Source organism: Syzygium oleosum, unplaced genomic scaffold (assembly GCF_021117445.2).
Source record: "Syzygium oleosum isolate NSW1041296 unplaced genomic scaffold, Sole_v2.1 Sole_v2.28, whole genome shotgun sequence".
In the NCBI taxonomy this organism is placed as follows: domain Eukaryota; kingdom Viridiplantae; phylum Streptophyta; class Magnoliopsida; order Myrtales; family Myrtaceae; genus Syzygium; species Syzygium oleosum.
Window position 1 is genome coordinate 893,240 of NW_026607512.1, and position 25,307 is coordinate 918,546.

The 25,307-nt window shown below is 41.9% G+C and overlaps 4 protein-coding genes across 4 annotated transcripts; 2 read left to right on the top strand and 2 right to left on the bottom strand.

The window, feature by feature from the left end:
* Positions 1-1,638: 1,638 nt before the first annotated feature.
* On the bottom strand, positions 1,639-7,173 carry LOC115680685 (oligopeptide transporter 6). The gene is made up of 6 exons (XM_030604503.2): positions 6,141-7,173; positions 5,786-5,883; positions 5,142-5,711; positions 4,378-4,636; positions 4,040-4,222; positions 1,639-2,504 (listed from the first exon to the last, which is right to left on the bottom strand). The coding sequence occupies exons 1-6, from the start codon at positions 6,612-6,614 to the stop codon at positions 1,890-1,892; spliced, it is 2,199 nt and encodes a 732-aa protein (XP_030460363.1). The 5' UTR covers positions 6,615-7,173; the 3' UTR covers positions 1,639-1,889.
* A 220-nt stretch (positions 7,174-7,393) lies between these two features.
* LOC115680686 (nuclear speckle RNA-binding protein A-like) lies at positions 7,394-13,763 on the bottom strand. Its single transcript, XM_056303614.1, has 7 exons — positions 13,512-13,763; positions 10,965-11,080; positions 10,645-10,882; positions 10,509-10,570; positions 10,351-10,432; positions 9,590-9,667; positions 7,394-8,839 (listed from the first exon to the last, which is right to left on the bottom strand). The coding sequence occupies exons 1-7, from the start codon at positions 13,609-13,611 to the stop codon at positions 8,763-8,765; spliced, it is 753 nt and encodes a 250-aa protein (XP_056159589.1). The 5' UTR covers positions 13,612-13,763; the 3' UTR covers positions 7,394-8,762.
* A 5,083-nt stretch (positions 13,764-18,846) lies between these two features.
* LOC115680617 (protein yippee-like At4g27745) lies at positions 18,847-19,701 on the top strand. Its single transcript, XM_030604434.2, has 2 exons — positions 18,847-19,074; positions 19,196-19,701. Exons 1-2 carry the CDS (start codon positions 18,982-18,984, stop codon positions 19,418-19,420), a joined length of 318 nt encoding a protein of 105 aa, XP_030460294.1. The 5' UTR covers positions 18,847-18,981; the 3' UTR covers positions 19,421-19,701.
* Positions 19,702-22,336: 2,635 nt separating this feature from the next.
* LOC115680618 (protein yippee-like At4g27745) lies at positions 22,337-23,387 on the top strand. The gene is made up of 2 exons (XM_030604436.2): positions 22,337-22,455; positions 22,946-23,387. The coding sequence occupies exons 1-2, from the start codon at positions 22,363-22,365 to the stop codon at positions 23,171-23,173; spliced, it is 321 nt and encodes a 106-aa protein (XP_030460296.1). The 5' UTR covers positions 22,337-22,362; the 3' UTR covers positions 23,174-23,387.
* The last annotated feature ends 1,920 nt before the right edge of the window (positions 23,388-25,307 follow it).

The following is a 25,307-nucleotide window of genomic DNA, read 5'->3' on the forward strand; positions in this document are numbered from 1 at the left end:
CACCAAGAATGATATTGCACATTGAACCAAAGTTTATGGACTATTATTGTCATTTTTCTCGAGATCTATGACAAGACTTCGACCGGTTGAAGCAAAATTTCACATAGTCTAAGGATGTTTTTTCCAGCTTCCACATTTACGGTTGCTTTTAGCCTAGATAACGTTAAAATTTAAAATTCTTAAGGTGATACATCTCCCCCCAAAAGTAAATAACTTGCTTGTTCGTATAAGACATCCATCCCACTTATCACTTTAGAACATATCGCTTAGCAATAAAACTTAGCCATAACTACAACTTAGCAAAGCATAACGGCATCAAGCAACACAATTACATCAAGCGTAGAAACTGTTGTCCACATTTGAGCGTGTTCCAAAGGTTGTCAGAAAGGTATGTCATCCAAATCACCAGGTAAGACTGGAAGATGAAGTTAGGGTCCGTTCGTTAGAAGGAAAACTGTTTCTGAAAAATTATTTTCTGACTTTCCGATGTCTGGATCATGGAAAACTAATCGATTTACGGAAAACATTTTCCATGGACTAAAAACAACAATCTTAGATTGGGGGAAAACAACCTCCCATTCTCAAAAGAAAGACATCAATATCCCTAAACTACCAAATAAATGAAAAATAACCATTTTTCTCCATATTTTCCTTAATTTTGAAATTTTCAATGAAACAAATGCACCATTGATGTTGATCGAAAAGATATGTAATGAACTTTAATATCGATTGTTGGTCTAGAATGTAGCCAACATGGTGAATCCAATGTCAAGAATGCAATATAACTGCTGCTAGCCTTGGTGGTTAAATATGATATTTGATGTTATATTTTCCATTTTCGTTTTCATTAATTTCACATGCGCTCATTATGAATGAGAATAATAATCTTCTTCAAATATAAACAATGAAAGACGAGAAGTTATGATCCCTACAGTATAGGGTTTCTCAATTTTTTGAAATTATCATCTATTGTACCTCACCATATTGTGCACACAAAATCTTGTGTTTGAGGGCAAATGGAAAAACAAGAATAAGAACAGAAGATAGTGATTGGAAAATTAGATAGGAAGAGATATCTACAACATTGGGTGCAAACGACATCGCATTTGCATGCACTTGTTGCGCTCGGTTATTTGACGATAGAAGTTGCACAAAGAAGAAAAAAGAAAAGAAAAGAAAAGAAGATAACATGCATAGTTCCAATTAATAAAACTAGCGATCTCTTTCTGTCAACTTACAGCCGATAGAAGAAATCTAGATCCTCAACAGAGGAAGTTTTAGCTAGCAGAGCCCTAGCACAATTTGATACTTTCGAGTGTTTTTTTTTTTTTGACCAAATGACACTCTCGAGTCAAAATTCGAATGATCGTATCCATAGCTATACGAGGAAGAGGTAATCTGTCATTTCTGGAACAAAACTGAAAGAACATCGCATATCAGAGTAATTGGCTGATAAAGCTCAAAGACATGTTAATGTTAATGTCCTATGCAGTCTTCGCTGATTTTTAACCTTACCCGTGCACAACCTTCTCTCTGTGTGGTTGCATCATGCTAGGTTTTAAGGCATTTGATGCCTGTTTTGCTTGAGATTGAGAGGCAAATGGAGGAAAAGAAAGAACAAAGTCTTATGCAGACCGCTTGTTGAGAATTATCAGTCGTCTCATCTGCGCTTGCATTTAAGGAAATTCAAATGCGGCACTGGCTCAGAAAGGAAAACAGGAAGACATTCAAATGACTATGGAGACAGAGTGCACCTTTTTCAACAATGAAAACCCAACCTAAATTGTTCTGCCTATAAATCTAGAAAACGCATAATAGTAAGAGACTTATGAAACTTTATACAGGTCTGAGGAAACACGAGCAAGAAAGCACGAGAGCAATGGCTTTGATCAGAAGACGGGGCATCCCTTTATGGCAACTCCTTTTGCAGTTGGACAAGTGGCCAAGGGACATCCTTCTGGATTGTTTCCCCACCAGTCAACGGAGATGTCCTTTGACTGCAGAGCGAGAAACAGCAGCAACGTCATGAATGCGGTTCCCGCATCAAGACCTCCAGAAAGCACGTAATTGTAGCGCTTCCATGATTCCGGTCTATACCGGAAAACGACAAATCCAGAGAGGAAGCCGATCACGATCCAAGAGGTGAAATTAATGGCAGAAGCAGGCGGCATCATTGCTGTTGAACCTAAGAGGACGGGCATGTGGATTAAGCGGATCCAGTTTTGATTGGGGAATGCCTTGTGTGCGAGCCAGACTAGCAAAGGCGCGACAGCCCCACCCAGGAAGAACCAATTCACATTTCCGTACTCGCCAAGGTCCCCAAAAATTCTACGGGGCCCGACAAGACCCCAAATGACAGATGCATCGAAGAACACGCCATCAGGTGGGCAAGTCCATGGACTGTCAGGCGGCAGCAAGGATGTGTCACAAAGGTTTGGGACAGTCTCCATGAGCCACCAAGCTGTTAACAGGTACACAATTACGGATATTACTGTTCCAACGACCTGAAACAGAAATCAACATTCTGAGGACTTGACGGTTAACCTGCTCAATTTTCCACTGAAATAGTGGGTTAGCCAGAAAAATCCCAGATCTTGCACATAAGTCAGTCTGATGCTATATTTTGAAGTATTGGACAATTGAAAACCAATTCTGAAACCCCTTAGATTATTTTGACGATCACAAAACCTTATAAAGTATTTAATGAGTTCTCTGGGTGAATGTAAAAGAAGTATAACAGGTTAAATATCTTTTACTAGTCTATGCTATCACAAGTGACCTACACCAATGGAAATATCAAGTGGAGATACATGTTTTAAATGTTACATTCACCTGATCATTATTGAAATGGAAGGAAACACAAGTGGACATATTAAAAGATATATGTTCTACATCACTGATGCAGAAGATTGCATCAGTCATATAAAAGTTCCCATATATAAATCAAGCTCGTGGAAATATAATTATTCAAGACCCACCTCATAGACAGTTTTTTGCTACAGCAGACCCAATTTTGGCAAAGATATACCTTGATTTATCGGATTGATGACGAATCAATGATTACAATATACACGTATATAGGAGACTGCATACATGAGTCAAATGGACTGATTGGAAAATATCTGCAATAGCCGATTTCGTGGACCAACAACTACATTATTCAAGGAAACTCAATTTGATGCAATGGCTATTGATTCAATACTCAACGTTCAGATTTGGAGATCTATATATACGAGAAGCGAAGCTATGAAACTGTTGATTGAGTAGTTGCACATAGGTTATTCTAAGTCTGAGAGTCGACAGTTTCTTTGTAAATATTCTCAACACTTGTTATACATTTGTACACACTTGAGTATATATGAGAGAGAACAAGAGTATCATTAAAAGCGTTCGAAGAACCTTTTTGTTCTGCAAACACAGGGAATTGTGTTTTTGTCAAAGTGTTTGACAAAGGGATTTGTAAATCCACTGTGGGATAATGGAGAGGTTGTGAGAGCTCTAGTATTGTTGTGGGGCATCAACAGAAAGAAATGATCGATTCTGCTGTAGGGCACTACCAGAGGAACTAGTCTTGCCTAAGATAAACTGCGGGAGAAACAAGTTTTTTGCGGAAGCAGTCTGTAATATTTGTTGATACTAGTAAATATGGCCTAATTGGGCTGCCAGAGCTGGAAGAGTGGAGTAGCCAAAAGGAAAACTGAACCACCACTATAAATCTCGTCTTGATATTCTCTATCCTTATCCCTCATTATTGCTTGCACTTGCATTGACCACTTTCATTATTGCATTCACGAGACTGTTTACAGAAGCTTCAAAATTTGCAGTTTTTAGAAGTTTTAAAATTGGCACTTGCCAGAAAAGAATCTGAAAAATCTCTATCTAGTTAAGTTTCGACCAATTCAAACCCCCCACCCCCTCGTTTGGTTGTTATATTTGAACCTAACATGCAGAAATTCCAATCCAAAATGATCTATCCTCATTTAGGGTTTAAAATGTAATCAAGCCTAAAAAAATTGATCAAGAGATGAAAAAACCCCACCTGTGCCATGAACATTGACCTAGGTGGAATCTTCATGTAATGGCCCAGCTTGAAGTCTTGCAGAAAAGTCAGAGCTTGAGTCATGCTTATATATCCGTAGACCTTGAAGCACATGTTTGCAACAGGGCGCTCTGGGTACATATAACCAATGACATATTCGGTGATGATGTTCAAACCGGGTGTCTGTTACCAAGGAGAGCACAAAAGTTGGGGAGCATTAGTTCAAGGATGAAATTTTCACAATTGGAGTAAAACATAATTCGCATTGATGGTCATGTGTGAGTTCATGATACACAAATATAAAAAGAGGTTGAAGAGTTTCAAGTTCCGTACCGTACCTGATTTGTGGTTGCAGTAATTATACCAATCGGCAGGGTGAAAAAGATTGCAATGCCACATGCCAGTAATATGCCCCACCATGGCAATTGAAGAGTCTCTTTGTAGTGCTCACAAGCAAAAATTATACAGGCAATGTTAATGACCAGGATAGCAAGAAACCACCACATGGGTACTGATTGGTATCTCTTCATGAGCCTCGTGTGTACATCCATTTTTTTACTCCCTCCAAAGGCTTTTTTACTTTGCTTCCATAGGTCACTGCATGAAGAAGAGGCAGAGCAAGTAAAATTAATATTAGATCAAGGGAAAAAACACTCTGCAAGCACTCATCGCCGCCAAGGTGATTTTCTTTTCTTTTCCTTTTAATGACATCGGGTGTCTAAGTCTCTAAGAGCATGTGACTAATCCAATTGGATTGCGATAGTCGCATCTCACTACAACAGGGTATTAAGTCTAAACCAACTTTTGAGATAACAAGTGAAATTACCAAGTTGACAAATGAAGTTTTCCTGGTTTAAAAAATATATAATGAACAGAATCATCATGAAATTTACTTTATAAAAAGCAACGAAGGACTTGGATATTGTGGAATCTTCATGCTGATAATATTGTTCAATTAATGTCAAGGCACGAAGAAACCATAAGACGGAAACAATCAAATAAATCCCAAGATATGTCAATATTCCATCAAACGTTTCAATCCCATCTCTTTCTGTGTGACAACTTGCACTGTGCAAAAAAACCAATACTCGATAGTATTTACCTTCCATTGAAGAGGAAAATATGGACGACAGTAGCCGAAAGTGTGGCAAAACCAAGGCCGTAAGTCATTGCAAAGAAGGTGCTGAGATGTATTGGACCATTCCTGGCATATGCAGCTCTATCAAGATGGAACTCGGAATTCACGATCGTGGCAATGTCATACTTTGTACCATTTGACAAGAAGAGAGACTGGGAAAATATCGGGAAGGTCTTGGCGTTGTACACATCAAACCAGTATGAAAGCGGCGTCATGACATACATTACGAGGAAGAAACCAACTGCCACATTCGCAGTCGCAAACCATGGACTAGCTAATGGACTCCCAAGGTATGATGAAATGGTAGCCCAATCAAACCCGACAGAACCAATTCCAAGGCCCTTTTGGCCCGAGCCAAGTTGTTGAACAAGAACAGAATTAGGAGCGATCCAACATACCCAAGAAAATGAGGTTAACATCATAAACAAATAACCAGGAAGGACATAGTAAGCAAAGCTGGTGATCAATGCAATGACGAAGAATTGGTCCCTGGTGAAGCTGCCTTTCTGCCTTTTTTCCTTCTCATGTAGAGCCCTGCGATTCATAACAATCCATTACACAATCAGAAAGAACACCACTCCATATGATGCCGCACAGAATATAACTACCTGAATAGGGATACTTGGACCAGATTGTACGGCCACCACATTTCCCCTGGCTCGACAAGATATTCCCGGAATAGACCAGCCCAACCAAAGCCCAGAACCTATGATAAATTCCAGAATATGATGTGTTATGGTCATGAAGTAGATCAAGACGGCTTCTTGTCAAGAAAAAAATTGAAGATTTTGGATAGAATTCATCTCGCCAGAACCCAACACTGAGTTCAGATTGCACTATATGATATATCACTCTGTTGCTATCACCAATTCACAGCTACCATAAACAAAGTAACGAGAAAAAAAATCCCAGAAAAGAAAGCTTTGTCGTCAGAGATCTCCACAAGATCACTAGTAATCAGACCTGAGTAGTCATCATCACCAAAAAGGCGGGAAGAATGGTGAGCTTTCTCTTATAATAAAGCTTGACGGAACTCAAGATATGCGTGGCATACACAGTGCCTGCACCAGAATTTGCAAAAATAGTGATCAAGACGTGCTCCTTCATATTGAAAGGCCCGGGGTTCAAACTGAATTCCCACTTCGTCCCCTGGAAGAAGATGCGTTTCGTTATCGTCCTCGCCATCAGATGGCCGATGGGCACCACAGCTATTTGCGCGGAGATGGACGTAATGGACAAGGGGTTCTGCCTGTACCAGAAGAACTGGTTAACGAAAGAGAGTATGACGCAGGCTCCGACGCCCAGAACCCACATTCTGAACGTGAGCACGGGCTGAGTCGGGTCGTCGGTTTTGGGCACGGTCAGCTCCACCTGTTTGACGGGGCATTCCTCGTCGAGCTCCTCTTCCTTGCCCTGAACCTGAAATGTCTCAGCCATGGCAATGGTGAAAAGACGGGACTCGCTTTCAGAGGGATGTTTCACCGGGTGCCCCGAGAGAAGCCTATCTCAGTGGAGAAACACAGAGACGTGCACAGAGAGCATCAGTCTGCGGAATGCATCTCAAGAGGCAGGGCAAACAGAAACAGAGTAGGAGCAGATAAAGGGTACAAAGAGCGCGAAAGCAAAACGTAATCCCATCAGATGAAAGAGGACGGAACGGAAAAGTTCAAATTTGTTGAGGATTCCGCAGATTCAGATGTACGGTTGGGCTAAGACTTTTGGCAACCGAATTTTGCGCAAGAATATCGCGGTGTGAAAAGCTTTGCAGGTAGAGTGCCGGGCGTGGGAGGACGTTTCTTTGCAGACAGATACAAGAAAACTGCCCCTCTCGCTAGCACCTCCATCGCCCACCTGTCACTCGGAACTGCATTTTCAATAAGGTCAGAGTGTCTATACCCACCGCCTTGACGTCCACATTGTTTGCATTGCTAAAACAAACATCAACTCTCTCTCTCTCTCTCTCTCTCTCTTCCCGATTTTAATGGGTAAACCACTCTGTTAAACATCGGTATCAGTGTCCTGAATAAGACCTACCTTGTTAGTATAAAAAAACACTGGGGACGAGATTTCAACTGATTTCATCAGAGAAAGATATTGACCTGGAGCTGTATCATTGTTTGGTACGAGGCAAAAGCACGAGGAAGCTCCGGCCCACCAAAATCACTCGAGAGATGGTTGGGAACAACAAGATTAGCATTCAATTCAAATCCAAGCAAGTCAAAGTTTCGAAAGTTTGGCCTTTTTTACCGATCTGATGAGGATAAGGAAAAGTCACCCACATCTTGAAATTGACCCCCAACGCAAACCATTCAAAAAGGAGGAGATATAAGAAAAAAAATCGCACAAATAAAAACCAAAAGAGCGTCAACAGCTTGGTTCCACCCACAAGAAACTGGTCTCCACTCCCAACGTAGGAATTCGATATTTTTATGTATCCTTTCTCCTTTCTGTAATAAACAAAGTAATAATCTTTTTGATGGTGAAGGAACCCCAAGCCGAACATGGCCGTATCTAAGACGGGCTAAGAATCTATAGGATGATCCATTACTCAAGTGGGGCGATAAAGGTACTAATTTTTGTCCCCATCAATAATGCCCGGGGGGGTCCATGACAGGACCTCGAGTTCAGTGCCCAAAACAAGATTCCAACGTTTAGGCTCACAAAGACAGCCCACCCACCCCCCCCCCAAAGAGGAATCAGGAACAACTGTAAAATAGAAAAATGCAGAATGGAGCAACAGTAGTTTTAAAAATCATCATAAACTTTGCTGTCTTCATCGTTATTCTCAGCATTGCCCTCGATACAAACGACTACAATGCTTCTAGTGAAAGTATAGCAATAGGAAGCAACAGCGTTCGGAGTCTCATCCAGCAAAGCGCAAAACAGAAGCATGACATCAGTTCTGTGACAATAGTGCTTTCTTTCTATCCCACAAGCAGATAACCATCACGATAACAATCATCGATGCATTAGTGCACACATCCACAACAAGATCAAAACTCTATGAGGTCGAGAAAAGAACAGTCGGCAAACAGGAAAGGCACGGGCGAAGTTCTGCAATCTTATATTTTCTTCTTGTCTAGCTGCAGGCAATAAGAGAGTGGGGTATTGAAAGAAGAGAAGCTCCCAAAAGGAATAGTTTAAGATCATTCCTCATAAAAAGGAACTGCGACGAACTTCCACAAAGAACTGGAAGCAAATTACAGGACTGCACCTGGTAAGCAGGCTCAAACAATCAAACCGAATACCCATAAATTGCTTGACAGAACTTGCAAGGTTCTATCTAGCTAGATAGCTAGAGAATGACAAACTTAGAGAAATGAGATTGCACTCACAACCTCCTTGAAGACTGCTTACATTTCATTGTTAGACAGAGAGCAGATAATCGGATAGCAACTCACAGATTCTATGGCTTTGAAGTAAGCTACATATTTAATCCACAAAGCAATTCTTAATTCAAGGTCATCAAATGCAGAACTTTGGCAAATATAAGAACTGGATGACTAGAAGTTGGCTTGGTGGTGTCAACTATCTAGGCACAGTGAGGAACTGACCGGGCAACCACTTTATTTCTTCCCCTTTTTGCTAAGCAATGAAATATCGAGGTGTTAATGGATATCCTAATTCCTCCATAGCACTAATCATACCAGGTGATGAGTTTCCTGACAACAGTAAAAGGAGAATAGGAGTATCATTTTCAACAATCGAGTGAGGGAAGGGGGCAGTTAAATTCTCTAGCATTTTAGACCAAGTACCAAAAATGCCCAACGAGCTATTGCTTATGGTGACCTGGAAAGATCAAGCAAAGAAATCTTCTTTTCTACTCCGTAATTTCCATGCAAAACCCCCTAAAAAGTAAAAAGAATTTGGCCTCTTTTGATAGAGCATTCAGAGATACTGTTGACATCCATATGCCATGATAATAACACCCAACACACAACGGAGAAGGCAATAGAGTCTTCAGATGTTCAACTATATATAAGTTCCAGGACATAACAAAATGCCAACAGCAATTAAGTCACATACATAGATAAACATAGTCTGCAGTTCTAACAGAAAAGAGTATCAGTTTTGTAGCTATAAATATGGATAATGGGACATGCGGCTTATGCCAGTCCTAACAAAAACTTCAGTTCATGTTGGTCCTATCAAACCGCCATTTTGGAAATTTGTATAACTCTCGAAACGGCAAGGCTCTTTATCATCGGTTATAAAGTATGTACCCTCCCAAATACATGTGATTCCTACATAGCAATAATGTTGCCAGACTTTAGCTCAATTTCATTGTCCCAATATGATGTTTTGCAAAATAGCATCTAAGGGACCTGAAATATAATACGTTAACTGGTTGGAAAACGAGGATGATCACCCGCAAGACAATGTAAATTAGCGCTTGCCACGATACCCCCCACCTGACTTTGCACCAGGGTAGCGAGCAAATTGCAGCCTCAGTCTGACCGAGTCACGGTCCTGCTCATCAAAGAGATAACCTGCAAAAGCGAGCATGACTATTTTATGCTCCGACTGAGCTTGTGTTTCGGGAATTATGGCCATCAGCCATGGAAGATAAGAGACGCATCGGGAAAATTCTATTCTTATCTCAAGATTTTTCTATTCTGACTTCAAGACAGCCTACATTGCATAAGAGCCGCTTTGGTCCTAGAAGATAAAAGAAGACTCTCTATTGTAGGTAATGGATCCTGGATTTCAAAACAAAATCTCTCTGATCAGGCCTCAAATGCAACCCGATCATAAGGCAGAAATGGAAGATTTGCAATAACTGAAAACAGCTGCTCCTCTTACCCCCAGAAAGAAAAAAAAAACAACGCTGCTTTAATTTGTTGTTACTCTCATAAAATGACTGCTAGAGGAAAATATTATCACAAGAATCTCAGTGGTTAGTATGATTGATTGATGCATTAAAAATTGCGACATCGGAAATGCACACAAAATTACAAGATGGACAGCAACCGTTTGCTGCTCTCTAAAGGACAGAACAGAGGGAAACACAAATTACTAGGGGGAAACCCAAAAGCAGAAGAAAAAGAAAGAAGAAACTAATGGGTATCAGAGATTGCCAACTCTGTTTACTCAAGGATGACAGATATAAGCCAGAAATTATACCATGAATATAAAACCATAAGTTGAAAATGCTGTTTTAGGGTGAACGTACCTTGTAAGGCATCCTTGGCAGTGGCTGCTTGGGCTGGACTCACAAAATCAACAAAACAGAGCACCACAGGATTTTTCCCAGTCTGCAAACATCCATGTAATCAGTCTTCATTTATTGATTGATGCATGTCCAATACATCAGCACATGATTTGGTTTACCTGTCGCGATTCCTTGTTCACAAGTCTCACTTCTTTGTAGCCAACAAAAGGTCGAAAGATATCTAAACTCTAGTAAAGGAGTACAACCTGTGAAGGAACCAAACCAAAACAAAAGGTAGCGAGTGGGAAAGGATACGAGAAACTTCCCGCCGGGTGCATTTTGGAGGCAAGCCCTCCACAAAAAGTGTATTCGAAGCATCAGGTGGGAGGGGAACCTCAGCCTTCCAACCTTCAAAGGGCAAGGTCCCTTCTGCCATAGGTGTCATTGGGCCCAATCCTGCGACTCCCACCATAGGTAAATCATCAAAGGAGTGAACAGATGTCCCTGCACCTACAAATCCAGTTGGCTGTGCCCCGCTAAATGGCGACATTTGCTGGAAGAACATTTCAATATATTAGATATGAACCGAGGCTTGGATTGAACAAAATCTTTATGCAACGAAGTGTATGACATACAGTAGTATGCAGATAAAGATCATAGGAAGCTCCAAGGGATTCGGTATCTGGGATTCCGGGGAGGGCTCCTCTATTATCATCTATGGGAAGATAACCTTGGAAATCATGGGCAGCACCTGCAGGAACATGTACAAATTTGAAAAGAAAAAATGTCAGGACGAGCAACAATCCACACTGCCGGAAATAAACGAGAAACAGACTGGTAGAAGAGGCACTCGGATAGTGCAGACCAGGTGTTAAGTAAACTAGAAGCCCTCATCATTATCTTCCGGAAATTAGTAAAAGCGCTGCACATACTCTTAATTGGACTAAAACTTTACAAGTTCGATATTTTTACATTTTGAAAACAGCCGCGACTAGAATATTTTAGATTGAACATCCAGTGGCCTTTGGTGGAAACTCATGACAGACATAGAAATTTACTTATCTGATCTTCATACATGAATGGCAACATAAATACATTAAACGGCAAAGACCAAGCCTTAATCTGTTGCTACCGTGAGAGTGACTTGAAGATGCATCACCATCAATTCAAGCCATTAGATACTGAAATCATAATCCCACAGATAGGAGTGACTCAAAGATGCATAACGATCAATTCAAGCCAGAATGCGCTTTTCTCTCGCACTGTTCGGTTTTTTATTTGTGCTAATTAGCAAAGAAACCCCTTTTGAATGTGTAAAAGCAACGTATTTAAGAGCAATGCATCTAAACTATAGAAAGCAATGCCAATGACTTGTTATCTTTGATAAAAAGCCTGTTGAAACCAGATATAGCTTGAGATTACTGACTGAATCATTTTCATCCAACAAAGGTCTAACAACTCTGGCAAAGACTGCCGTGCCCTGTGCTCCAATGTGAAAGAGTATTAATGCAAATACATGGCTCAAATCTATTGCCACCCCCTAGTCCACGTGACCTTCAGGTAGATGGTGGAATGATACATAATTGTTTGACCACTAGCAACGTTCTTTTATCCACCACAAAATTCCCATGACCGAGGAGGCAAATCCCAAAAACCGAAAATGTGCAACCTTGGCATGTGCCCCAGTACCCAGGTACAAATACTCATTCACAAACACCCAATTATCTCTCAAGATGATTTAGCTGCTAAGACAGAACAATGCATGTCCTGGAGTAACAGAAACACCAGTTTATCAGTTGACTTACGAGAATAAGCCAAGAACCACAGAAGTCATGCAAGTGTTCCAGAATGCATATATCTTGCTCGAGTCTCCGGCCCCCCCCATGCGCACGTGCCCATTGGAGGGATTATTAATCTAAAAGCTATAGCCTTTATCCACATTTTTTATCCATGCAACTTACCTAGATCAGAGGAAGCAACAACCGACTGTCGATACATCAGGGACAACCTTACTTGAAGACTAAGTAAGGTTACCACGTGCACTGAATCCACTTATGGAATCCTTGTAAAATCATGGAAGTGACCGTCAAGATGATCTACCAGCAAACAACATGCCGCTAAATTAGCTAGCCTTAAAATTATGGAATTAATGCAGGTTTCCAACATGCCAAATTCTTCATCAAATCTATAACAAGCCTAATGGATACATGTTTTTTTATACACATGGAAGGTTCATCTAAAGCTAATTGACTTTATCCGTGTTTTCCGTCCACCCGAGATTTCCAACGACTAGTGCATTGAGTACTGACTATTAATTTTTCCATATCACAATTAATAGAACTGGCGCATACGCTGAAACACAAATGGAAATCCTAGTCCTCATATTGCAGAACTAACGGTCAGGATGATCTAGCCAGCGTGGCAAGCAAAGACGCGTCCGATGATATCAGCAGACCCAACGCCAGCTCTATCGAAACCGTTGAAACTCATAATCCCCTCCCTGTTAAATCTACACGTAGCATCAACCGACCGCCTGCAACCAACGGCAATAACTACCGCAAACCTAAATCACCATTCGAGGGCCTCCAGATTTCGAGCATTCAAGCTGCCACCTTCAATCATAAGTCGGTCAGTCAACAGACAACCTAAATTACGAAACTTGCATCGAGCAAAATCGGTTTACGCGTTTCGAACATTTTAAAATTGCAACCACAGAGAGGTATGGGCATAATCCACTGCAAATGAACTCCGACAACAGAGCTAGACCATTTGATCGCCTAAAGAACTCATTGGGTTCCAGAGAATTTGGGAAAAGAAGCGCGAACATGTTATCTGGAGAATCTTTCAAAACCGAGGTTAACGAAGGACGAGCTCAACGGCTCGCGGCAAAGCAGCCGAGCTGCATTGAGCTCCGACCGTCTTCATCTTTTCCCTTTTCACGACAAATCACACGTCAGACGAGCCAGAAACGAGGAAACAGAGCTCCCGCTCAAAAGAAAAAAGAAAAGGCCAACCATCTGCCGTCCTCGTCCTCCGTTCGTTTTAATCTATAAGGAAGGCGAAAGCGAATGAGGAGGAGCCCGAGCAAACAAACCCTAGAACCCCACGCCGGAAGGGCGCCGAATCACAAGCGGGCGGAGAAGCGGGGGAGAGGCGATCGGGGAGAATTGAGAGCGCTTTACCGAATTCGGCCCGGGGACGCTTCGCGGGGGGAGGCGGGAAGAAGGGCGCCTGGCGAGGGTCGCTGAACAACTGCTGCTGCCCCCAGTAAGGATCGGCCATGACGCCGCGGCGGAGGAGGGCGGCGCGGGGAGGGAGGAGGGAGGAGGGAGGAGGCGGCGGTGGTGGTGGTGGAGAGCGAGGGAGGGAGGGAGGGAGGGAGAAATGAGAAGGAAAGGAGGACTTTGGACTCAATAAGAGAGAGGGAGACAACGGGAGAGTGTGTGTGTGTGAAGTAGGGGAGTGAAGTTAAATGCGCGCAGATTTTGTTTTTTCGTTGTTTGAGAAACAGGTATCGGGAGTCTTTTTGCTCCTCCTTTTTCCTTTTTTTTCCCCTTCTTTCCGTTGCTTCCGTTGCTCTCGCTCGCTTTTTTTTTTTTTTGTATTTTATATTGTATATATTTTATATATATATGTATGTATATATTGTCCAAGAGTACAAGGTTCTACTATGGTTTTTTAATTTATTTATTTTTGCTAAATTTGAATTGTCTTTTTATTTAAATAAAAATGCGCGGGGAAGGACCGGCCAAAACTGTCGGCCGTTGGATATCTTTACGGGGTACCTACCCGTAATGGAAAAGCGTGTATGAATCGTAAACTGCTTACTCATCATGGTCATCTTATTATCACCGCCGCAATTTAATTTCACGCTTCCTCCCATTTTACTAGTTCCTCCGGATCGATATGCCGTGCCGGATGTTCCGAGAGATAGCGGGGTGGTACGAGTTGTTCTGCTAATTTCATCAAAATGCATGGACTAAATTAAATGATGACACATTAGATCGCTCGTGACATTGGTGAGATGTACATACATATATATATGTTTATGACATGCATTATTGCAAGAATGTGCACAATTTTTTTTTTTTTGGGTATTAATCATTTGACAAACAAATATATGGATATTTGTAATTCGGGTGCGTTCACGTGCTTGCCCTGAGCTTTGGTCCAACTTCGAAAACATTGCATCTGAGTTGTCATATCCTCTGCAATTATTAGGGATTCTACTTTAGCTCTAATTACTAATTAGGCTGAAAATCCCTTTACATAACTTAATTACCATATATAGCAAAAAGAATATCTTGCACCGTATTTAAATCGGCTTCGCCATTTCTCGCGGCCCATATTTAAATTTCTTATTTACAGAATTTTAAGTATTGCCTAAAATTATTAAACCATGTATAATTTTTTTTACTTAATTCAATTACCATAAATGGAAAAAAGAGAGTTTCAACTGTCTTTGCTTAATTGGCCTTGCCATTAATTGCGACCCATATCAAAAATTCATTGTCCTGCTAAATCGGCTTCGCTATTTTCTTGTGCTAATCCTTATATGAATCCACGTTAACCTACGCGAACTAATAAATATTTATAGATTCTAATTTTTTTTCTCTTTTCTTTTATTCGTGCTGCAAATTTATCAAGTTTCCAGTAAATCGAAGTCCTCGGTCGGCGCGTGTTTGGACGAGACCTTTTTGGGAAGTAGAGAGTTAATTTTTATAATTTTTTTATATTTCTTAAAACTAAAAAAGTTTATTTTCTTTACACGACAAATCCTAATCTTTATATATAGATGGGTTAATACCACGAAAAAACCTAAACTGGTACACTTGTGACACATTTACCCCAAACTATTTTTTTGATCATAAAAAACCCTAAACTGGTATGCCTGTGACAATTTTACCCCAAACATATCACAAAAAACCTTAAACTGGTACACATGTGACAATTTTACTCCGAATTAATTTTTAATATACATTTTTTTATTTTTTTGAATTTTTTCTTTATTCTTTTCTTTTCTTTTCTTTTTTTTCCTTCACCTTCAACCTCTGGCCGGTCGCCGGTCCGGCGACCGGCCAGAGGCGGAAGCCGGCGAGGACCGCCCTCGCCGGCGTCGGGCGGCCCTCGCCCGCCGCCGGATTCCCAGCGAGGGCGACCCTTGCTGCGTCGGGCAAGGGCCGCCCTCGCCGGCGTCGGGCCGCCCTCGCTGCGCCGGGCGAGGGCGTCCTCTCTCGCCCGGGGCAAGGGCGACCCTCGCCCAGGCTCGAGCGAGGGTGGCCCTCGCCGGCGCAGCGAGGGTCGCCCTCGCCGGATCCGACGAGGGCGGCCTTTGCCGATCTACCGGCGAGGTCGCCCTTGCCCTGGCGGGCGAGGACGGCCCTCGCCCTCGATGCCGGCTAGGGCGGCCCTCGCCCGCGCGACGGCGAGGCGGCCGATGCCGGCGGCGGCGGCCCTCGCCCGACGCGCGAGGGCGGCCCTCGCCGGGCGAGAGAGGGCGGCCCTCGCCCGACGCGGGAGAGGGCGGCCCTCGCCCAGGCCGCCTCTGGCCGGTTGCCGGACCGGCGACAGGCCAGGGTCTGAAGATGAAAAAGAAAAGAAAAGAAAAGAATATAAAATAAATAAAAATTCAAAAAAATAAAAAAATAATATTAAAATTTTAATTCAGGGTAAAATTGTCACATATGTACCAATTTTGGGTTTTTTGTGGTAAGTTCAGGGTAAAATTGTTACAGGTGTACCAGTTTGGGGTTTTTAGTGGTCAAAAAAATAGTTCAGGGTAAAATTGTCACAGACCAGTTTGAGGTTTTTTATGGTCAAAAAAATAGTTTGGGGTAAATATGTCACAAGTGTATCAGTTTAAGGTTTTTCGTGGTATTAACCCTATATAGATATATATAAATCTCAACGTAGAATTTGATGGTCACCAGATTTTTTCTTCTTTTTTCAAACTTAAAATATTGTTTTAATTCGGACGGAATATTAAAATACAACCGTTTAAGAGGGCTATTCAGCCTATCTAAACCGGCCCTTATCTCGTTTCCAACCTATCGCTTTTAATTAAATTAGGAGAAAGCCCGCCCAATGCGACGGAAAAGGTTATATTTTATTTTGTAAATACACTCACCAAAATGAAAAATTTATATCGATATCATTATTTTCTTAATCGAGAATGTCTTTGTCGAATTTTTATACCTTTAGAACTGAAAAAATTAAGACACATCTCTTATTTTATGTGCGTGGCTTGGAAAAATAAAAGTAACCAATGGATATTATGGTAAATGTGTTAATTTCCCGGCACACCATGTCTTAACGATGCGAGGATTAGTTGAAGTTAAAAATCTATACGTAGAATAGCATTTGATTATAGTATCAAAGCACCTCTGTCCTAATTCTATTTTTAAAGCGATTAGTACTAAGTAGATACGAGAATTATGAAACGATTTACTTATGGATGGAGATTTCGTGTTTTTTTTTAAGGACTATTACTACTATACACTTAAAAGTGAAAGAAAAAAGAGTTATGAACTCGACTACGCGAGTGGGTCGATTACTAAATACGAAGAATAGCGTTTGATTATAGTATCAAAGCACCTCTGTCCTGATTCTATTTTTAAAGCGATTAGTACTAAGTAGATACGAGAATTATGAAACGATTTACTTATGGATGGAGATTTCGTGTTTTTTTTAAGGACTATTACTACTATACACTAAAAAGTGAAAGAAAAAAGAGTTATGAACTCGACTACGCGAGTGGGTCGATTACTAAATACGAAAAAAAGAGTACACTCACGTAAAAAAATTTCAAATATCTTCGATCAGATTGGAAAGAAAACAAAAAAAAAATAAGAGGAGGAGAGAAAAGAAAAATAGAACTTTTACGGAGAATAGGCTTTTTACGAAGAACTTTTACGAAGAAAATAAGAGGGCAAAACAAACGATGAACGTAAGGAAAAGAATTTGTGAAAGAAATGCAGAAAAAAAGAGAAAAAGCTCGGAGCCAAAGACCGAGATCGAACCTCTGACTTGGCTCATCTTACATCAGGTCCAATCACTGATGTATTAATTCTTTATAATTATATTTCGTGCATTGTATAATAACGTTAATACTATCGAAAACCCCAAATTACTATACATATGATAAATTTACTCTCCATTAATTTCTGTTAAAATTTATCATCAAATTATTTAGTTGGATGACAATGTATGTACAAGTTTGGGGTTTACCATCCCTTTGTCACACATGTACGAATGTGTATTTTTTCGTGAAATTAATTCAATTTAAGGAAAACTAATGGAGAGTAAATTTGTCATAAGTGCACCGGTTTTAAATTTTTTGTGGTCAAAAAATTAGTTTAAGGAAAATTTATCGTAAATTTATCAGTTTAGTATTTTTCGTGTTATTAACTCTATATAATATAAATACTAAACATTTTTTTTGGAGGGCCAACTGGCGCAAGACACGTGGCGGCAGCGGGAGAAGAATGTTTAAAGCTGAGATTCCCACGAATCAGAGAAACATAATTGGTCGCTTCCGGAGTACGACACGTGAAATGAGCCCAAGCAGTGAAATTATGCCATGTGTACTGACACTGTCACGACTTGTTGGGGAACCAACGGCCGTTTCGAATGTATGCCGGAAAGCATGTGAAGCGCCGACGAGCCGACGAGCCGACGAGCTCCCGCTTCCACAATTTTCAGAACATCTCCCTCTCATCTTCTTCTTATTCACGCGGCCTGACCAAGGAAGCCCGCCGATTTCGCAGGAAGCCACACTTAATCGCCGCTCGCCGCGCTTCGCCCCCGTCTCGAAGCTCCGATCCAGGACGCAGTGCGCGCACCGACGAGTTCCTCGGCCGATGAAGAGATGCCCACGAACGTGGACTCTCTCCGACCACTCGCGACCCCGTCGAAGAGCTTTGGACAGGAACGACGCTCTCGGCTGTGGGGGGGCTCGTTGAAGCGATGGTCTCGGTCCCGACTTTCTTGGCCCGGTCTTAGACGACCCGAGCTTGGATTTGGGTCGTGCGTTCTCGAGCTGCGATTCCTTGAGCAAGCCGGTGGCTTTCTCGTAAGAAGAGGCCAACCTCGACTCGACGGGCCTCGAGCTATCGATGTCCATCCCGACAATGGTTTCCATTGCCATCCTTCCGCAAGCGCGAGCTGCTAGACCACACTGAAGTTTAATGAGCCTTCGTTGTTTCCAGCCTTGAAGAGGCTGGATGCAGCCTTCACGAACTTTCAAAGCCGCTTGACATCGCTGTCAAGACCCGCTTCATCAGTAACTTCTTCATCGATAACCTCGTTTAAGGTCCCGTTTATTTAGTAAAAAATAAATAATTTAAAAAATATTATAATTTCGAAAAATATTTTGGCATGTTTTTCGCCACAATTTCTAAGATCCATTATCCGTTGGTCCTCTAACTAAGTTTTGACGATGCAGGACACGTGGCAAATCTACATATACGGGCTCATTTCATGCACGGTACTCTCGGGAGCAACCAACAACTCTCTCTCCAAGGGTCAGCTAGTCAACTGTCCGCATCTTCAAATACGTGCTCCTTCACCCTTCTTCAACTCGACATTCAGATAGCACTCGAGCACTCTCTTCTTCTTCTTCTTCTTCATCGGAATCTCATCGCTCTCCTTTCGATGGCGGAATTCGTCGGTCGTCCCTTCTTCAGCTGCAGGAACTGCCGCAACCCCGTCGCCCTCGCCGACGACATCCTCTCCAGGAAATTCCGAGTAAGGGGAAAACGAAAGAGAACCTCCCCAAGAATCCCTCCTTTTTTTGTTTCCTCCTGTCAATCGACCGTGCTTTTCTTTAAGGATCTGAAAAACGATCTCCGATCACTCCCCACGTCAGGTAAAATCGGGGCCGGCCTACATGTTCACGAACGCGACGAACGTGGTCATCGCGAGGGCGCAGGACCGGGAGCTGTTGACGGGGGCCTTCTCGGTCGCGGACATCTACTGCAGCAACTGCCACGAGGGTATGGGGTGGAAGTACGTGCGAGCCTACGATCCGAAGCAGAAGTACAAGGAAGGCCGCTTTATCATCGACCTGTCGAAGATCCTGAAGGAGTACTGATGCCGATGCCGATGCCGGTCCGCGCGTAACCTGTCTCTCTCGCCATTCCCGTCTTCGCTTCTCGTACCGTGTAAGAATAAAGCTGCGTCTCCGCCTCCCTCTGTAAAGAAATCTCTCCAGGCGCTGGACGTCTCTCTCGTCGTGGAAACGACGTCGGATGATGTTCGTATTCACGTTTAATTAAAAACAACGTTTGAATTTACATTATTATTATAACTAAAACAACGTTTGAATGTTCATATTCATATATAATTTATTATAATCTCGCTAGGATTAGAGAACTTAGGGTTTCTTTCCCCTGTTTTTCTTTTTGTTGGGCATAAATAAATATTTAGGAGCAAGGGCTTAAGATCATACCATTGATACAAAATGAATTGGGCCAACAAAAAGAAGAAGAAGAAATAAGCATAATAGGTTATTGTGACACTTCTTGGATACATTATCTCATGAATAGTTTGTACGTGAACTTCAAATTTTTATATAGGACAAAAGGAAAATTCAAGATTTGAAAAATATTTTATAAAAAGTAATCGCTTGTATCGCTTATAAAAATGAACTTATAATTTTTTTGGGGTTCAAACCATTGACTAATTTTCACAAGCGATATTAGCAATTATTTTTCAGAATTTTTTTTCCAAATCTTGATTATCCCGCAAAACAAATGCACTGGTAATTTAGTATGGGATTTATTTAAATAAGCAAGATAAGGCAATGTGGAAAGACCAAAAATTCACGACTAGCTAAAGCAAAGATATGATTGCACGGGTGGCATTTTCGTCTTTTGAAACTGTTTTTACTTCATTAAGTGAGTGCTTGTTGATCCCAAAGCTGCTTGATCTTTATCGTATTAATTATGTTTATAATGTAAACTAGGGTTTGATCCCAGCAGTATGGGTGACGACACAGAGAAAATTAAGAATGATAAATGCTAGTAAGTGCATATCAAATTTCGCACTCAAAATCAATATTGTTTCATACAATCAGGAATCTTCAAATCATTACATTTCTCAAATTTGTCAAGTTTATATAATTAGGAAATCCAGCAAAAAAAACTTACTCTATAGGTGAAGGGACTAAGACGCGAAACTTGACGAACTGGTGTATATACAAAATAAACTTGGGCTCTAATAAAATGTTAGAAAGTTTAACCTAAAAGTTTAAGTTTATAAATAGAAAGAAACCGCATGTATATAAAAAGTCTATACACCTTGCTGATAAGTAATGCATGATGCTTTAACATAGGAAAAATTATCCGAAAAGTCCAAAACTCACTATACGGCGGCCAATTTAGTCCTAAACAGTTTATCCTAAACCTTTTGACAATTTATCAATTTAATCCAAAACATCTCAATTATGCCAGTTTAGTACTAAACCTTTCGTGTATATAAAAGAATCGGCTGAGGATAGTTTGGGTTGCAACATGATTCACTAGGATCTGAAAACGATGGCTTAATTTGGCGCGTATGGAGGCGGGAATAGTCAAATATGGTATTCGTTCACTTGGGCCTTTTATTTGATAGTGTGTTTGTTTGAGTGGAAGAATTTTCCGCAAATTATTAGCTTCCCCGGACTTTCACGCATCTGGTTTGCTAGGAAATAATTAGTCGGCAAAAAGCCATTTACAGTTGCAGAAAACGCGCATTCTTAAAGTTAGGAAAATGAATTTTCATATTCCCGAAAAGTATTGTCCTTTATGATATAAAGCGTTTTCTTTTTTTTTTGACACAAACGTGTTCTAAACTGGGGATCACGGACAGAAGAATCTGGGAAAGCGGGTGAAAGTGATTTGCAAGATTGGCGGTTTTGGGACATTTCTGCCCAACTTTTTCTTCGTTGAACATCATGTCACGACTCCTCACAAAAAAACACACACGAGAGGTCCAATTTTTTCTCTTCTGGGGACGGTTTTTTCTCTCTAAAGTTATCCAAGCGGAAGAAAATCGGCTCAGAAACTTGACTGCCACGCACGAGACACGTGGGACTCTAGTACAAAAAGAAGGGGAAAATTGAGCTTCGCTAGTACCTAGGTACAGCGAGGATTTGAACACGTGACGCCTGGTCCCCTCTCGCTCCATCGCAGCCGTCGAATCCCGTGGGACCCAAGTCCAATCCGACGATCCCGATGAACCGGTCTCCCGGGGCGGCGGTTTTCCGAAGCGGTACGACGTAAAAACCATTGGCGGACCGGGACCCACCCGAGCGGCGCGTGGGGCCCACGGCTCCGCGCACCCCCCCCCGGCTGCTGTTCGGTTCGGTCCGGTCCGGTCCGGACCGGCCCGATTCACCTCATATGGAGGGGGGGGGGGGGGGCATTCCCGGAGCTCCGGAGCTCGCGCGACGACCACGAAAATGGACAAGCGTCGACGAAAAAGATCGCTTCTTTAAATTCCCGTCCGTTCGCTTTTCGTCTTCCGTCAGCGGTTGCTTGATCCGGTGGACGATCGACACCTCAGATACTCATCCGTTCCCCAATATACTAATCCCAATTTGCCTACTGGTGGGGCCACGCGCCCTTCGGTTCGCGTTGGACTTTTCCTCTCTCTCTCTCTCTCTCTTTCGCTTCGAGTTACTGCTTCCCGGTCGCTGATCCCACGAGTTGAATTTTTCGATTGTGTGCTCTTCTGGGGTTCTTTTAATTTTACCCATTTCCGTCCCTGTCGGGCCGGTCGTTCGTTCCCGTGGAAATCTTGTGGCTCGACCCGGAGAGAGTCCCATCCCGCTGCAAGCTTGCACGCTAAAGCCCCTGTTTTGGACTCCTGGGTCGTCGCCAAAATTCTTGTGCGGGTGAGCGGAATCTCCGGTTTCTTTGCCGTCTTGGGTTCGTCTATAGATTCCACTTCTGGGTCTGTTGGTCTTCCGATTGGCGTTTGTTTTTGCTCACTTCTTTAGTTGGCTTACACAGCTTGGCTTGAGTAGAGAGGCTTGAGTTCTTTTGTCCATCAATGGAGGGATTCGTGGGGCCTCGGGTGTACAGCTGCTACAATTGTCGAAACCATGTTGGTCTTCACGATGATATTATCTCCAAGGACTTCCAGGTGAGGCGGGTTTTTTTTTTTTTCCGAGAGAATGTTTGGTTGTTCTTGACTGTTCTGTGGACTCGCGATGTTTCGGTTCAGTGTTGTTTGGGGTTTTTCAACACATTTGAGCGTAGTGCGTGAGTAATCGGTGCGACCCTCGTTGCGTGTCGGCTGTATGAAGTCTATTGCAAAGAGATTGCTGATGGGAAAAAATTTTAATTGAACAGAGTCAGCAAAATGTCTTGTCGTGTCTTAAATTCTGAGTTCATACTCCGTTTATGCCTTAAAGGCCTTTTTAAAGCTGTCAGATAGAAGGTGAGATTTGTCCTTGGCAATTGGCATTACAGTTAGGAGAGGATCTGCCTTTGTCTCACATTAGATGGCTAAATGGTGTTCGATCTCATTACTTTTGTTTTTTGCTATTGGTATTATTTCCAAGTTCTTGTCAGTTATCAAAATTCAAGCATATGAATCAGTTTAATAGGGGTCTGGAGATTGTTGTTCTTAGGGAATAAATGGCCGGGCTTTTCTGTTCTCTCATGCCATGAACATTGTCGTGGGGGCCCAAGAAAATCGTCGTCTCCGCACTGGTCTTCATACGGTTGCCGACATATCCTGTGCCGATTGCCATGAGGTGTTGGGTTGGAAGTATGAGAGGGCCTACGAGGCTTCACAGAAGTATAAGGAAGGAAAATTCATATTTGAGAAGGTGAAGATTGTTAAGGAAAATTGGTAGCGCGCCAGCTGATGTTTATGCTTGTCAAAACATTAATCTTCATAAATGTTCATGCTCATGTGAGTGTGTAGATAACGCGATCTCTGTGTAAAGAGATTTCTCCGCTCATTAAAAATTGGTCCTAGGAACCGGGGAATCTTGCCATGTGTGGTGTCTGGAAGTTGCACATTGCTTTCGCTTTTTGTACATATGAAAATGTCTGATTTTACTTGGATTTTCGCATCCCTTCAGTTAGTAGCTGTGAATTTATAGGTTCTTGACATCGAGCTCTTGAATTTCGAGGTTCCCAGCTTGGGAAAGTAAGCCATGGTATTATGCAAACGTAAGATCGCCGACCGGTTTGTTTGAACATTCACGACTCACAACAAGATTTTCAGTCAAAGTGGCTGCTTTCGCTTTCACTTTTTGTATATATGAAAATGTCCGATTCTACTCCTTACCAAAAAAAAAAAAATGTCCGATTCTTCTTGGATTTTCGCTTCCCTTCAGTTAGTAGCTGTGAATTTATAGGTTCTTGACATCTAGCTCTTGAATTTCGAGGTTCCCAGCTAGGGAAAGAAAGCCGTAATATTATAGAAACATAAGAGCCCCGACCGGTTTGTTTAAACATTCATGACTCACAAGAAGATTTTAAGTCGAAGTGGCTGCTTTGGAGTGTTTCCTTTGTTCTTTTCTTTCCCTTTTGGTTTCTGCAATGCTTCTGGGTTGCTTGCGACGCAGAAGAACTTGCCGCTTGGTGGAGATCTAAGGTATTTTCAATAGTTTCACGTTGTCCTTTCCTGAGATGGACTAAATTTTTACTCTCATGTTTCCGAGTCGAACTTGCTGCTTGGTGGAGATCTAAGGTCTTTTCAATAGTTTCACATTGTCCTTTCTTGAGATGGAGTAAATTGTTACTCTCATGTTTCTGAGTCGATCAAGTCGAGGTGTATTTCCATTATTCCAGAGGTCCAAGAGCTAAAACACACGAGTTTAATGGGATAAGTTGTTCGACCAAAAAAAAAAAGGAGAAGTTGAGCTACGAAGAATCTCTAGATTATGCTTAGGTGGCTTATAAAGACTTGTCCATGTGATTTCATAATTCCCTGTCGCGTTTCACTTTCCTGACTATTATTCTATGAAAGCTCCTTCTCCAGTGTCAGCTATCCTCAAGGCATTCGGTAGTGTTATGTACATAACTGGCTGATTTTTCAGCTTAGGTTTCTGGAAAATGGTAAGTAGTTGATTGTTCAAGTTGAATTTGTGAGTCAATTGTGCTGAACTATCTGACTTCATTGATATGGCGATACCCCTGTATTCCCCGTATCTCACCAAGTCTGTGACAATAGCTTATTATGTGTGCTCTAAAATGGAGTCCGGGTTGGAGGTGGAGATCTCGCTCGCTAGAGCTCGAAACACCTGGTTACCTCTTGGAGTTGCAGATGCACTTTCACCACGTTAACCTTTTCCTTTTTTCCTGGAAAAAGCACAGCCTTTACATTGAATTGGTAGTCTCTGTATTTACAATTCTCTAATGGGTTGTTATAGCTTACTAAAGGTATTGCCACGTGCGAATATGAAAAAGGTCTATGTAGTTAGCTTCCTTGTTGCATCTGTTTCGCGTGCTCTTCTGATGGTTGGCTAGGAAAACGGTAGCCACTGTAAAGGGTGAACTTTGTGGGTCTTTTAAACCTAAAGGAATGACCATCTTTGACAGACGTATTTCTGAAGCAACATTTTTAACTTTTAAGGCTGATTATACATTGTGAAAAGAGATGGTATGGGTGGAACCTTTGTATCCCGTTTCCTGTAACTACTGAAATTTGTAAGACATTGACGAGGAAGAACTTTGAACCCACCTGTCCATATCCAGAGATCAACAACGGAGCCCAAATGCATACACGGAGATCTGAGTCATCTAACATAACTCAGTGCGTTTCGTAGCATAGGCAATTCGATATCTTCTCTGTTATTGTCTGAGGTTGCTCTATGATCTGTTCATCATGCGTGCATGCAAAACCCCACGGGTTAGCTCGGTGATTGAAGACCGGACTTGTTGTCTGACTTGAGCGGACAAGACAAGTTTGATTTCTCAAACTACCGAATACAATCAGATCTAACTTTTGGGCTTTTTTGGATTTTGAGGCGAAAATGT